The sequence below is a fragment of the Mus caroli genome, unplaced genomic scaffold, assembly GCF_978045245.1.
Source record: "Mus caroli unplaced genomic scaffold, Mus_caroli_1 scaffold_5, whole genome shotgun sequence".
NCBI lineage: Eukaryota > Metazoa > Chordata > Mammalia > Rodentia > Muridae > Mus > Mus caroli.
In genome coordinates this window covers 151,613,499-151,628,513 of record NW_028227260.1, presented here as the reverse complement: position 1 = coordinate 151,628,513, position 15,015 = coordinate 151,613,499, and the positions used below count along the sequence as shown (strand labels likewise).

Below are 15,015 nucleotides of genomic sequence, written 5' to 3'. Positions count from 1 at the left end.
ATCTCCCATTATATATTCTTCTCTATATATTGTCAAAGTTAAGCCTGAAGCAAATAAGTGAAAGCAAGTTATCAATAAATTTAAAGTTCGTTTAATATAGATGATGGCCCTCAACCCCCTCAGAGATCTGCTGAATATGGCATGGAAGGTATTTAATGAAAGGGAGAAGCAGGAAAGGCCACAAAATCTTCCCATGGTAGGCAGAAATACCTGCTTCTGGCTGCAGCCCTAAATCCATTTCCAAGAAGAATAGGACACCAATGGACTCTACCTAAGACCTGCTTCAAGTGTGGCAATACCCTGTCACTAGATGAAGAACTGTGCCTCACCTCACCTGCCACCAGGACCCTGCCCAAACTGTGGACAGGCAGGATGCTGGAGAGACAACTATCTTTTGCCTAACCAAGGTAGGTCAGTACCGCAAGATCCTCCTCCATAGGAAAATTTCCTAGGTTTTCTGGGCCTGGTAACTAAAAACCAATGATGCTGTGGGACCTTAGCTTCCAATAAAACCATCATGATTACTATGAAGGAACCTAAGGTAACTGTCCAGTTAGTGAGCAAGACCTTCATTTTTATTTGATATTGAGATCATTTGGTCAATACTTCTGCTTATTCCAGTAAATTTTATCCTTCTCAGATCTCTGTGATGGGGGTTTGTTAGCCCCACCAGCCTAGTGCTATAGGTCCTCTCCTCTATAGTTTGATACACACAAGAGGTAGTTTTGATTGTCACTATGACTAGGCTAATAGTGAATTCGAATTTAAATAGATAGAATTTAAATCCTGGGAGACAGAAATGATAGGTGAGGTTAATCCTACAGAAAAGAAAAATAGTCTTCCCCCAAACTCCCATAGTGCTTGAATTGAAAATGTTATCCCGGATTATAATTATACTATCATAATTCATTTCCAAAGCCTAGGGAGCCGTTTCTGGATTTTGGGTAAATATAGTCTCCCATCATTTTTTTAGTTATTTAAAATTCCATAGTCACTGTTTACTGGCTCCAGAGAACACATAAATTGACCCAAATGGTTTATACCAGTAAAAAGAGCCTCTATTTTATGATAGTGTGTCACTGATTCCAAATAAATACTGCCGTCAGCATTCCGAAAGAGTCAAGGTCTGCTGGTAAACTGGAAAGATCCCTCAAGGCAAAGAACATCTAAGGGTTCTGTAAAACTACAGAAAAGAACAGGGTTAGCATACTCACATTAGTTACATCTTCAAACACTGATCTCTTCTTTACTGTGCCTTGAGTTGAAGATGAAGATGAAGATGCTGGGTGGTTACTCTTTCCAATCTATAAAATATAAGAATCAGATGAACATGGACCATTATAAATAGCCCCTTTATGAACTTTGGGTCACATTCAGGGTGTGGATAAACTCCACCATGTCCAAGTAACTGGGATATGTATAATAAATCCTATAACTACAGTCAAAAGTTTTAGTTTAAACAGTCAATGAAGAATATAGTCATTGACAATAGGGACATGAAGAGATTACATGGTCTTCAGTAAAAAATTTCAAAATGAGTACGTTTGGTGAAACTGATTTATTCTCTTCTTCTCATAGTTATGGTTATACTATCCAGGATTAACTATCATCATAGGAGTAGTGAGCCTTTCTATAGAAATACCTCCAACTAAGTTAGTTAAAAAGCACACGTAATTAAGTCTTTCTTATACTAAGTGAACTTTAATACATATTCAATAGGGACAAACCTAGGTTCTAGTCCAGATTCAACTCAATTTTTTTTTAAAAATATATTGATCTTGGAAGAGTCACTTAACGTATGAGACTCTAATTTTCTCATCAGTAAAATTGGAATGATAACCTACCTTACAGAGTCTTTATGGATTACAAAAGAAAATGTACTTTTAAAAGTGTTTTCTTGTAATTGCACTAAAGATTGGACCCAGAGTCTTACATAGCCTAAGCAATGTTTCTACTATAGAATATATTTTTTCAATCTATATAAATTTTAAATGGAAAAAAAGTACTTTAAAGCTATGTAGTACTGAATACTTATAAACATCACATGAAAAAATGTATTTTAAGAAAATAGTTAATACAGATTATCTCTAATGTTATTTGATATGTGAGACTCACGGCAGAGAAAATAAGTGATCAAGGAAAAATGGAAGCCATATAGGAAGCAACAAAGTTTTTCTTTCTTGGTACTATACATGCCTTAACCTACTCCCACATGACTAAGACTATCTCTATGAAGTTGGAAGTTAGGAGAAATCACTCTTGTGGCATTTTTCTATCTTTTAACAGTTACTATTTGGTGAATATCTATCTATTAATTATCAGATTTCTCTTTTCCAATTCTAAGAACAAACTCTGCCTTATCTATATAAGAAAGTTCATACAATTATTAAACAGAACACTGGGATATGACACTAGTTTTGGGCTAACTACATCATTAACAGTATATGACACAGTAAATGCTCCAAAACTTGGAGAATGTTATCATGATGTAATACACCATTCAAAAAAAAGATGCAATTCTAAGAATTATTTCCCATTCTATTTCAGCTTTAAAACCCTATTCATTTTTATCTTATAAATAATAAGCAATAAATAATCCTAATAGAAATAATTAACAAATAATAAAGCATCACTTTTCTTCTAAATATGCTAAAAAATAAACACTTAGTCTTCTAATTCTCACTTGATATTACTGTTAAAATAATCTCCTCAATTTCAAATTAACAGTAGAAACAGGACTTAATAAAACTTATATTTACAAAATATGTCCAAAATAAGGTTGAATTGGAAAACCAATAGCCATGAAAGTAAACTTACAATATCATAACTACAGTCAGAACATTTGATATAAACAAAAGCTCAATTAAGGTATGAAATCTTTCTTGATAAATATGGATGGGAAATCCATGAAAATCATTTTACTACAACAAAGTAAAAAGTAATTGAAAATGTTTATTGAAGCCAGGTGTGGTGGCGCACACCTTTAATCCCAGCACTTGGGAGGCAGAGGCAGGAGGATTTCTGAGTTTGAGGCCAACCTGGTCTACAAAGTGAGTTCCAGGACAGCCAGGGCTACATAGAGAAACCCTGTCTCAGAAAAAAAAAAAAAAAAGAAAAAGAAAATGTTTATCGGCACATAAAAAAGTCTGCAGTGCTAGAGATTGAACACAGGACCTTGGACTTGATAGGCAAGCGCCTCTGCCACTAAGCTACATGTCCAGCACTATCAAAAACTATATTGGCCCAATGCTCTCTCCTTTAGGAAATTCTCCCTGTTGGTGATTCATAAGTGTTAATATAACTATTGTTAAAATATATTTGGTAATGAACATAGAATATTCCAGGATGAAAAGGTCAATGTTAAACTACTCCAAAGTCAAATCAGGCAAGTTTAAGTGTACCTATACATTCTTAAAATCTAATACTGGTTAAGTATCCTATAGCTAACATGTTTGGGACTAGAAGTTTCTTGGACTTCACCTTCTACTCATTTGAAGTATTTACATATACATAATTAAATATCATCAGGATGGGACCCAGGATTTTTCTTTTTAATTATTCTTTTTGAAAGATGTATTTTTACTATTTTTAATTATGTATATGTATTATCTATGTTTTGGTCTGTGGATATGATTGCAGACATGGGAATCCCCCCTGGAACTGGAGTTAAGGTACGTGTGAGCTTCCCAATGTAGGTGCTGGAAATTTAACCTAGATTCTCTGGAAAAGCAGTAGAGTCCACTTCCAGTAGAAAGACAGGGCATCAAGTGGAGGGATGGGGATGGCATCCCACAGTCAAAAACTCTGACCCAGAATTGTTCCTGTCTGAAAGAATTGAAGAAACAAAAATGGAAAAGAGTCTGAGGGAAAGGAGGTCCAGTGACCAGACCAACTTGGGATCCATCTTGAGGGGAGGCTCCAAGGCCTGACACTATTACTGATGTTATAGTGTGCTTACAGATATGACTGTCCTCTGAGAGGCCCAACAAGCATCTGAAAGAGTCAGATACAGATACTTACACCCAACCAATGGACAGAAGCCAGGGGCCCCTGTGGTTGAATTAGGGAAAGGCTGGAAGAGGCTTAGGAGGAGGGTGACTCCATACGAAGACCAGCAGTCTCAACTAACCTGGACCCCGGAGATCTCTCAGACACTGAGCTAACTATGCAGCATACCATAGCTGATATGAGGCCCCCAACACATATACAGCAGAGGACTGCCTGCTCTGGCCTCAGTGACAGAAGGTGCACCTAACCCTCAAGAGACTTGAGGCCCCAGGGAGTGGGGAGGCCTGGTGTGAGGAGGGGGAGGGGTAAGGACATCCTCTTGGAGACAGGGAGGAGGAGGAATGAAATGAGGAAATGACAGAGGGTGGACCTGGAGGTGGATAATGACTGGACTCTAAAAAAAGATTAAAGATAAGTATTTAAAAAAAAAACCTAAGCAATTTTTCCAGCACCAAAATTTATTTTAACAATGAGCATGTGTGTGTGTGCATGTAAATGTGGGTACCCACAGAAGCCAGAAGAGGGCTTCAGATACCCTGGAGCTGGAGCTACAAGCTGTTGTAACCAGCCAGATATGGGTGCTGGGAATTGAACTCCAATCCTCACTAAGAGGAACAAAAGGTCTTAACCACCAACCCATCTGTCCAGCCTTTCTTTTAAAAAAGAATTTCACTTGGGCATATTCACTGTTCAAAGCAATGGGTTTCATATTGATATTTTGTTCAACTATATCAAATACTTAGATACATTTACTCATCCATTACCCTCCCCACCCTTATTGCCAAAATTCCTTTGTTTTATATATATATATACACACATATATATATACATATATATATACATACATATACATATATATATACACACATATATATACATATATATATATATATATTATAAAATCATAGTCTGAAGGCAATTTATATCATTTTATAACTTTAGTGGCCTGGCACTTTTTTTTATTCTGTTGTATATGTGTGTAGTGGCTATTCCTGGTTGTCAACTTGACTATATTTGGAATGAACTACAATCCAGAATTGGAAGGCTCACCAGTGACCCTTATCTGGAGGCTTGGAGATCCTTATCTGGATCTTGGTATGGAGATCTTGAGCCATAGTGGCTATGGATTCCAGAAGATTAAATCTCTGAGTTTAAGGAGATTTAATCTGGGCTACACCTTTCATCTGGGATTAAAGGTGTGGTGGAACACACCTTTAATCTGGGCTCCACCTTCTGCTGGAGACAATATAAGGACATTGGAAGAAGGGAGTCTAGCTCTTGCTCCTTCACCTGTTTGCTGTGTGAGACTGAGTAACTGCTAGATCCTTGGACTTCCATTCACAGCTGCAACTGAACCATTGTTGGGAATTGGGCTACCAACTGTAAGTCATCAATAAATTCTTTTACTATATAGAGACTATCCATAAGTTCTGTGACTCTAGAGAACCCTGACTAATACAATGTGTATGTATGTTTACATGTGTGGATACACATATGTGTGCAAGTATATGCATGTGATAATGTATACCTGTGTATATGGAAGCCCAAGGCTGACATCAGAGATGCCCTTCTATTGTCCTCAGCTTATTCAGAGCCAGTTTCTCAGTTGAGTTGAGTCTAGAGTTTGCCTATACCTTTTGCAGTAGAATTACAGGCAAGCTGCCATGTCCACTCAGCCTTTTACACAGATGCAAGGAATTCAAACTGGTCTGCATGCTTGTACAGAAACTGCTTTAACCACTGAGAGACCTCTTTGGCTCTTAGTATGCCTGCAGTTTGACTGTAAACTCCATTACTTGAGATTAAGTATGGCATTTTCCACTTATAGAACCAGGTCAGCACTCAAAGATTTCAGAGTTTGAAATTTTTAAATACTGAACTTTCAAATTAGGGATACTCAATCTGAATATTCAGAATATGATAATATTTTCCTGACAGAATGTACTACCAAGAATGTACTATACAGCCTCCTGGTAAGATACTTGGAGCTTCTAGATGAATATAAACATATAAACATGATCAATGATGAGAACTCAACATTTTTTGGCTTCGAAAATGTGAAAAATGTCCTTTACTTCATCCATACATATTTAAATACTAGTAGAATTTATAAGTTTTGCTTAAGTTACTTTGGGAAGTCAAATGGGATAGAACCTAAGGCTTGCCTTATGTAAGGTAAGAGATCATCCCTGAACCAAATCTTCAATTCCTAGCTCCATGTTCCAACCTGTTGGTATTCTTCAACTACAAGAATTGCTGGAAATTCCACTTTCTCAGATTAATACAGACATCATAAAAGATTCAGAAGTACACACAAGCACTATGACATAAGGAGACCACATGAGATAATATTGAAAGAGAGAGTTGGCCTTTTAACCTTTTCAGATTGCTGCTCCTCTCTAGGTGTGATCTTGTTAGACTGAGCCTTCTCAGTCTCCAGTTTGGATCTTTTGGGTAGTAGTGGTGGTGGCATCTTTACGAAGATTCAGCAGTGTTTCCTCCAAGACAGAGCTGCAATCAGAAAGAAATATCATTCACCAGAAGTACTACAAATTTTTGTAGACACTTAAGAAAACTTAGTTTTTCTATCACATCTCGAAGAAAATGCATACCTTAAGACTTAAGTAGATCTAAATACAGAGCTTCATTCTATCACAATTAATCCTGAGAAAATGACTTAAACAGCATAGGCTTCAGCTACCTCACCTATAAAGCAGAAGTAAATATACCTGTCTTTATCTACAGAGTCTGTTAACTAGGTAAGGCATGCTACCCTCTATAGGGACTAAGGCTGTGGCCTAGTATGCACAAATTTACATAAGAGTTGTGCACTGAAACCATCAAATACATAACAGTTAATATAGACTGGTTAATAGCTGGCAGACTTGATATTTTTTGAGTCCTGGTCACAAAAATTAAAACACTATAGAAAAATACAGGAGGATGATTGCATATAGCCATGTATGTATGGCAGGCAAGACTGTACCTAAAGCTGACATTCAATTAGAAAATACTATAATCTAGTTCTATATCAAAGTACCCTATCTAATAACAAGGTAAGAAAGTGAATAGAAAGATAAGAGCAGAAAGAAATGAATTATTGAAAGTAATTTGTGATAAGGATTTAATAGTCAGCCGGGCGTGGTAGTGCACGCCTTTAATCCCAACACTTGGGAGACAGAGACAGGCAGATTTCTGAGTTTGAGGCCAGCCTGGTCTACAAAGTGAGTTCCAGGACAGCCAGGGCTATACAGAGAAACCCTGTCTCGAAAAACAAACAAACAAACAAACAAACAAAAAAGAATTTAATAGTCACTCCATCCCTTATGAGAGTTCTAGCTTTGCCAGTCACAGTAAAGGATTTTAGTTTATATTCTAGGGTTTTTTAGTTTGTGACATTGGTAGTTATGATATACATATATACCTCATAAGCAGCTACATTACTATTAAAAGTATTCGTTGTTTTGCTATACAAGAGATCCTTTCAACTCTGACAGAGCTGCCCTCCCAAACCCACTCACATTCAGTTACCATTTATTTCCAGCACCAAATAAATTAAGTGAATGACTGCCCCAAACAAAATATTAACCAACACAGATTACCAAGTGTTTTCTAAAGTACTATAAAGTCTTTCTAAAAAAAAAAAAAAAAAAAAAAAAAAAACATTTCAAAGAATTGAAAAGTTGCAGTGCGAGGAGGTAGAATGAGTACAGGTTTTAGAGTTTGAGCTTCTAGTTTCTGGTCTAGGCTGGTGCCCTGAGCAGACCTTGGGCTCGAACTCTGTAGCCAGTCCCACAACACCCAGAGGAAGCTCCACTCCCAAGCGTTCTAAAACGCCCAGGACCAAGGATCACAGATTCTCAGGATCACAAAGATAGCTGAGGAGTTCTGACTCAAACAGAATCACAGGAAGGACAGGCTGCAGTCAGATATAGTGAGGGCAGCAAGCACTTGAAATAATCAGATGGCAGGAGGCAAGCATAAGAACATTAGCAAACCAAAGTTACTTGGCATCATCAGAACCCAACTCTCCCACCATAGCAAGTCCTGGATACACCATCACACCGGAAAAGCAAGATTTGGATCTAAAATCACTTCTCATTATGGTGATAGAGGACTTTAAGAAGGATATAAATAACTCCCTTAAAGAAATATAGGAGAACACAGGTAAACAGCTAGAAGTCCTTAACGAGGAAACATAAAAATCCCTTAAAAATTACAAGAAAACACAAACAGGTGAAGGAAATGAACAAAACCATCCAAGATCTAAAAATGGAAATAGAAACAATAAAGAAATCACAAAGGGAGACAACGCTGGAGTTAAAAAACCTAGGAAACCTATGTGTGTATCAGCAAGCATACATGCAAGTATCACCAACAGAACACAAGAGATAGAAAAGAGAATCTCACGTGAAGAAGATACCATAGAAAACATTGACACGCCAGGCAGTGGTGATGCACACCTTTAATTCCAGCACTTGGGAGGCAGGGGCAGGCAGATTTTTGAGTTCGAGGCCAGCCTGGTCTACAAAGTGAGTTCCAGGACAGCCAGGGCTATACAGAGAAACCCTGTCTCAAAAAAAAAAAAAAAAAAAAAAAAAAAGAAAGAAAGAAAGAAAGAGAAGAGAAAAAAAAGAAAGAAGGAAAACATTGACATAACAGTCAAAGAAAATTCAAAAAGCAAAAAGCTCCTAACCCAAAACATCCAGGAAATCCAGGACACAATGAGAAGACCAAACCTAAGGATAATATGAGTAGATGAGAATGAAGATTTTCAACTTAAAGGGCCAGTAAATAGCTTCAAAAAAATTATAGAAGAAAATTTCCCTAACCTAAAGAAAGAGATTCCCATGAACATACAAGAAGCCTACAGTCCAAATAGACTGGACCAGAAAAGAAATTCCTCCCAACACATAACACTACATCATTCCTCCCAACATCAGAACACTAAATGCATTAAATACAGAAAGAATATTAAAAGCATTAAAGTAAAACGGTCAATTAATATATATAAAGGTAGACCTATGAGAATTATACCAGACTTCTCACCAGAGACTATGAAAGCCAGAAGATCTTGGGCAGATGTCATACAGACCCTAAGAGAACACAAATGCCAGCCCAGGCTACTATACCCAGCAAAACTCAATTACCATAGAGGGAGAAACCAAGATATTCCATGACAAAACCAAATTTACACAATATCTTTTCACAAATCCAGCCCTTCAAAGGATAATAAAGGGAAAACTCCAACACAAGGAGGTCAACTACAGGCTAGAAAAAGCAAGAAAGTAATCTTTCAACAAACCCAAAAGAAGACAGTCACACAAACATAATCCCACCTCTAACAACAAAAATAACAGGAAGTAACAATCACTTTTCCTTAATATCTCTTAACATCAATGGACTCAATTCCCCCCAAAAGACATAGACTAGCAGACTGGATATGTAAACAGGACCCAGCATTTTGTTGCTAACAGAAACTGCACCTCAGTGACAAAGACAGACACTACCTCAGAGTAAAAGGTTGGAAAACAATTTTCCAAGCAAATGGTCCCAAGTAACAAGCTGGAGTAGCCATTCTAATATCAAATAAAATCAACTTTCAATCAAAAAAGATAAGGAAGGACACTTCATACTGGTCAAAGAAAAAGTCTACCAAGATGAACTCTCAATTCTGAACATCTATGCTCCAAATGCAAGGGCACCCACATTCATAAAAGAAACTTTACTAAAGCTCAAAGCACACATTGCACCCCACACAATAATAGTGGGAGACTTCAACATCCCACTCTCAGCAATGGAAACAGATCATGGAAACAAACTAAACGGAGACACAGTGAAGCTAACAGAAGTTTTTAACCAAATGGATCTAACAGATATTTATAGAACATTTCATCCTAAAGCAAAAGAATATACCTTCTTCTCAGCACCTCATGGTACCTTCTCCAAAACTGACCATATAATTGGCCACAAAACAGGCCTCAACAGATACAAGAAGATTGAAATAATCCTATGCACCAGATCAGATCACCACGGACTAAGGCTGCTCTTAAATACCAACAAAAACAACAGAAAGCACACATACAAGTGGAAGATGAACGACGCTCTATTCAATGACAACTTGGTCAAAGAAGAAATAAAGAAAGAAATTAAAGCCTTTTAGAATTTAATGAAAATGAAGACACATCATACCAAAACCTATGGAACATAATGAAAGCAGTGGTAAGAGGGAAACTCACAGCTCTAAGTGCCTCCAAAAAGAAACTGAAGAGAGCTTACACTAGCAGCTTAACCGCACACCTGAAAGCTCTAGAACAAAGGGAAGCAAATTCACCCAAGAGGAGTAGATGGCAGGAAATAATCAAACTCAGGGGTGAACTCAACCAAATAAAAACAAAACGAACTATACAAAGAACCAACAAAACCAGGAGCTGATTCTTTGAGAAAATCAACAAGATTGATAAACTTTTAGCCAGACTAACCAGAGGGCATAGAGGCAGTGTCCAAATTAACAAAATCAGAAATGAAAAACAGAGATATAACAACAGAAACTGAGAAAATTTAAAAAAAATCATCAGATCCTATTACAAAAGCCTATACTCAACACAACTGGAAAATCTGGATGAAATGGACAATTTTCTAGACAGATACCAAATACCAAAACAAAGTTAAATAGGGATCAGATAAACCATCTGAACAGTCCCATAACCCTAAAGAAATAGAAGCAACCATTAAAAGTCTCCCAACCAAAAAAATCAGAGGACCAGATGGTTTGGATCCACATCACTCATGTAAAAGCCTATCACAACAGTACATGCCTATCGCCCCAGAACTAGAAGAGGGAGTACTAGAAGAGAAGGTGGAAACAGATGGATCCCTCACACTCCTTGGTCATCCAGTCTAAACTGTGAGTTCCAAGTTCAATGAGATACTTTGTTTCAAACAATAAAGTGGAGATCAATTAAGAAAGACACTTGGATCTCTATCTCTGTCTCTCTATCTCTCTCTCCCTTCCCCTCCCTCCCCACCCTCTGTGTGTGTGTAACACACAATAAAATAAAAACCATAAAAGGGCACACTTGATTTTTACCACCTATAAAACCTCAAACTTTTCTTACAGAAAAGAAATCAGAATACTTTCCTCTTTCCTGATTTTCTATCTCCCTCATTTTATGTTGATAATTGTGGGATTCACTTTACTGTGCATTCTAACCCATACGAGGGTAGCAGAGTGAAAATCTGATCAAAACAGACTAGAGAGATGAGTAACAACATCATTTTATATCAAAGATAGTTGCACGCAGAACACTGGAAAGAAGTCTCAGCCCGATGTCAGTGAAAACAGCACTGGGTTAAATAAGTGCTTAGTGTTTAGTTCTGACCCTGTCAGAAGTTATTTTGATGACACTGGGCAATCTAAATCTTAATTTTCCAACTAACTAATAAATCAAGGCAACAAGGTCACAGCTGCTTCCATATTCTAAAAGTGATCAATGCCATGCAGCATTACTAACACCTGGGAGCTTTTCCAACCCCCCACCATGAAATCAAACAATATCTCCTAGTGATGTGTATGCATTTTAAAGTTTAAGAGGCTCTGCTCTGCAGTCCCTTGGACTGCTCACCTTCAAAGACTCTAAGTGAATCTTAGCAGAAGACATCCCTAGGAAAACCAGAGTTGAAGAGGGCTGAAGAAGTCAGCAGAAATAAAAGAGATAACAAGAGCGATGACAAGTTTCTACCCTTTAATCTATAGTTCAAAAGACATTTTGAAGTAGCACTCTCTGTCTTAGAAATACAGAAGATCTCACAGCACATGTACAAGAAACCAATTGTTTATACTTTCACTGTGAAAGACCTTTTGTTAAAGTACTCTGATGTGGCCATGTATACTGCATCATCTGTCTGAAAGCAGAAACCCATTCTCATTAGCTTTTCTAGCTCATCTTACAGTAATCCCTCTCTGCCCACGTTTGTGCAGGGTTCACTCCAAGAAGTTTTAACTGACAAAAGGAGACCAATGTTTCCTTACAGAACCACTGCACATCCGAACAAAAGAAGACAGGGTGGGAAAAGGAGCAGAAGTAACCACCAAGGACTAACTAGCAGGTGCCAGACACTTGAGCTAACATTACAAACTGACGGTGTCTATCTCACACTGAGATTAAGGATAGAACAAGAAAGTCCTGGAAAAAGGACAAAGACCAGTGACCTTACTGACCCAGTCTGTCTCAACCAATCCTGGCCTCTCTCTTAACGGGGCCCACTAGAGTTTGCTCCAGGGAAAAGCATGGTGGTGATTGGTAGCAGAGTGCCAATCAGCATAGGCAGCTATATGATCCCATGAAAACAAAAGGGAATGAGTATTTTTAAACTGGACTCCTGAGCTAAGGGACTGGTCATTGAGTTGCAGTTTTGAGTTGGGCTAGGCTTGTGGAGTAATGAGTCTATAAAGATATGTATTAATCCTCCTGGAGAATGGGTGGGGGAAAAATACTGAATAATGTCCTGCCATGTCAATAAAAACAATTAGCAACTCTTATAGAGTCCAGTATTAAGTCCTTAAGGCTTTACAAATGGTCAGAGGACATACATAAAGTTTGGCCCCTATTTTATGAACGAGACCCTGAAGTGCAGAAAGCTAATAGAAATTAAGATGAATTCAGCCACGGCTCTATGCTATTATGAAAATTTTATTGCTCTAAATATTGGCCAAAAAGATAGGTACTTTTATTATTCCCATTTTAAAGATGACAAAATACAGCTCACTAACTGCCCGATATCACAAAGCTACACTGAGGCACAGCAATTTTATAACACAGACATTCTCATTTATTTCATTTATATATTAATTCAGTTGTTCAGCAAATTAAAGAGCACAGGCTTTGCTCCCAAAACTAGAAAATATATAGAAGGAATTAAAACTTTACAGATTTATAATCTGCCTAAACCTCTGAGGAGGCAAAGAGAAAACAGAGATGGCAGGGATAAATCTAGGACTTTACCTATGTACAGCAAGTAATCTACAACAGAACCACATCCCAGGCTTCATTTTATAATCTCCATCCATATGACCTCCTGCAAGCATCATCACTCTGAATAACTATATCCCATAAGGATTAAAAAATTAATGAGTCACTGTGCTTTAGTCAAAAGAAGAAAGGGCTCATCAATCAATAGCAACATAAAAATAACAAAAGAAGTAATTTAGGTTTACCTATTGCATTCTAGTTCATCATAAAACAAAAATGCAAAGGTACTTTTTTTAAATCATTTAGGATTTGACATAGGATTTTACTATATAGCCTGAGATGACTTCAAATTCAAGATTGTCGTGTCTCATTTTCTAAGTGCTGGAAGTATGGGCGTGTACCAACATGATTGGCTCTTTCTAAAACTTAAAATTTTATTTCCCCTTAGTCTTCATGCCTCAAGTTCACTTAACCTTCTCTCAGGGTAGGAATCAAAAAGAACACAGAGGAAAGAAGTGCTAGCCCTTAAGTCCACATTTTCCAATGTACCACCTCCAGGCACACAATGGGAACGCCCTTTCTGTTCCTCCCTGTACTCTACATTAAAGCCCAGCAGAAAAAGTTATCTATCTCACATGAAATTATATTCCAGAGGGGTCCATGACTTAAATGTGAAAATGAAATATAGATTAAAATGAGCCATAGTAAACTATATTAAAATGAAACTGTAGATTAAAATGAAAGAACATTTTTATAACTTTAGAGAAAAACACTTAAACAACAAAGAATCCCCTTGATAGCTGCAAAGGAGAAATATCACCTTTCAAATGGGCATCAAAATATGTAAATGACAATGGATTGTTTATCAGAAACCATGATGCCAGAAGGAATAACACAATGCTTTCCAAGAACAAAATTACAAACCTGCCAATTCAGAAATATATTGCAGTGACAATATACTTTAGGGGTGAAGGGATAAAAATCAAGTGTTTTTCATTATGGGAAATAAAGAGACTCTGTTACCAATAATCTACAAACAGAATGATCATAAAATAGCAAAACAAATAAGCAAACAAACAAACATTTTTTTTTAAAAAGCCAATAGAGAAAGAACTGGAACATCAAGAAGAAAAGCATGGAAAGAGTGAAAAATAACAGAGGAGCTGAAGAGAGAGCTTGGTGGTTAAGAGTGCTTACGACTCTTGCAGCGGACCTAGGTTTAATTCCTATTGCACACTCACATGACAACTCACAACTGCCTGCAACTCCAGTTCCAAGGCATCTGACAATGAAAAGGGAGAAAGTATTAGTGAATATATAAAACAAAAAGCTGGTACTTTTAAGAGATGAAACACTTGACAAGCTCTAGCAAGACAAATAAGGAAAAGAGAGAACTTAATATAAAAAAGACACAAAGGGAGGATAAAAAGATGCATATTGCATACATATAACACATAATATATATAATACACACTCACACTTAAAACAAATCTTAATAGATAGGAATTAGTTATAGAGATATTCCACCCATAGTGTCTAGAATCCCAATGGTGTGGTGGCGTACACCTATAATCTCAGTCTTTATGCAGTAGGTTGAGGCAATATAGTTAGTTCAAAGCCAGCCTGAGCTACAAATGTAGACCATGTCTCAAAAAAATAAAGAAGGGTTGGGAGAGAGAAACACAGAGACAAAGGAAGAAAAAAAATACCAGAAATAAAAGAACTACTTTAATTGTAGTGATGTTATTGCAGATATTTACATATCATTATATATATATTTTTTGCAGGTCTTACATTTCAGTTATATTTCAATAAAACTGTTTAAAATGAGATAAAAAACAGAGCACATGACTAAAGAGCCTACTGCCACTAAAAGTAATCAGTAAATATTAATATTCAAACAAGTTTGTCAATTTAAATAAAATACACCAATTTCTCAGGAATTTCAAATATCCATAGTATATCCAATATGAAGCAATTTGAGTGAACAGTTTTTAAAATATTTTTATTTTTATAAGATTCAATACATTTCTAC

At 36.9% G+C, this 15,015-nt stretch overlaps 1 protein-coding gene across 1 annotated transcript in view; it reads right to left on the bottom strand.

The window, feature by feature from the left end:
* Positions 1 to 14,263, bottom strand: part of Ccnb3 (cyclin B3) — a 55,742-nt gene extending 41,479 nt beyond the window's left edge. Inside the window, exons 1-3 of the mRNA XM_021153631.2 lie at positions 14,222 to 14,263; positions 6,386 to 6,519; positions 1,215 to 1,304 (exon numbers count right to left, since the gene is read on the bottom strand). Of these exons, the coding sequence (XP_021009290.1) occupies positions 1,215 to 1,304; positions 6,386 to 6,481 (186 nt within the window). The 5' untranslated portion in view covers positions 6,482 to 6,519; positions 14,222 to 14,263. The remainder of the gene's footprint in view (positions 1 to 1,214; positions 1,305 to 6,385; positions 6,520 to 14,221) is intronic.
* Between the last annotated feature and the right edge of the window lie 752 nt (positions 14,264 to 15,015).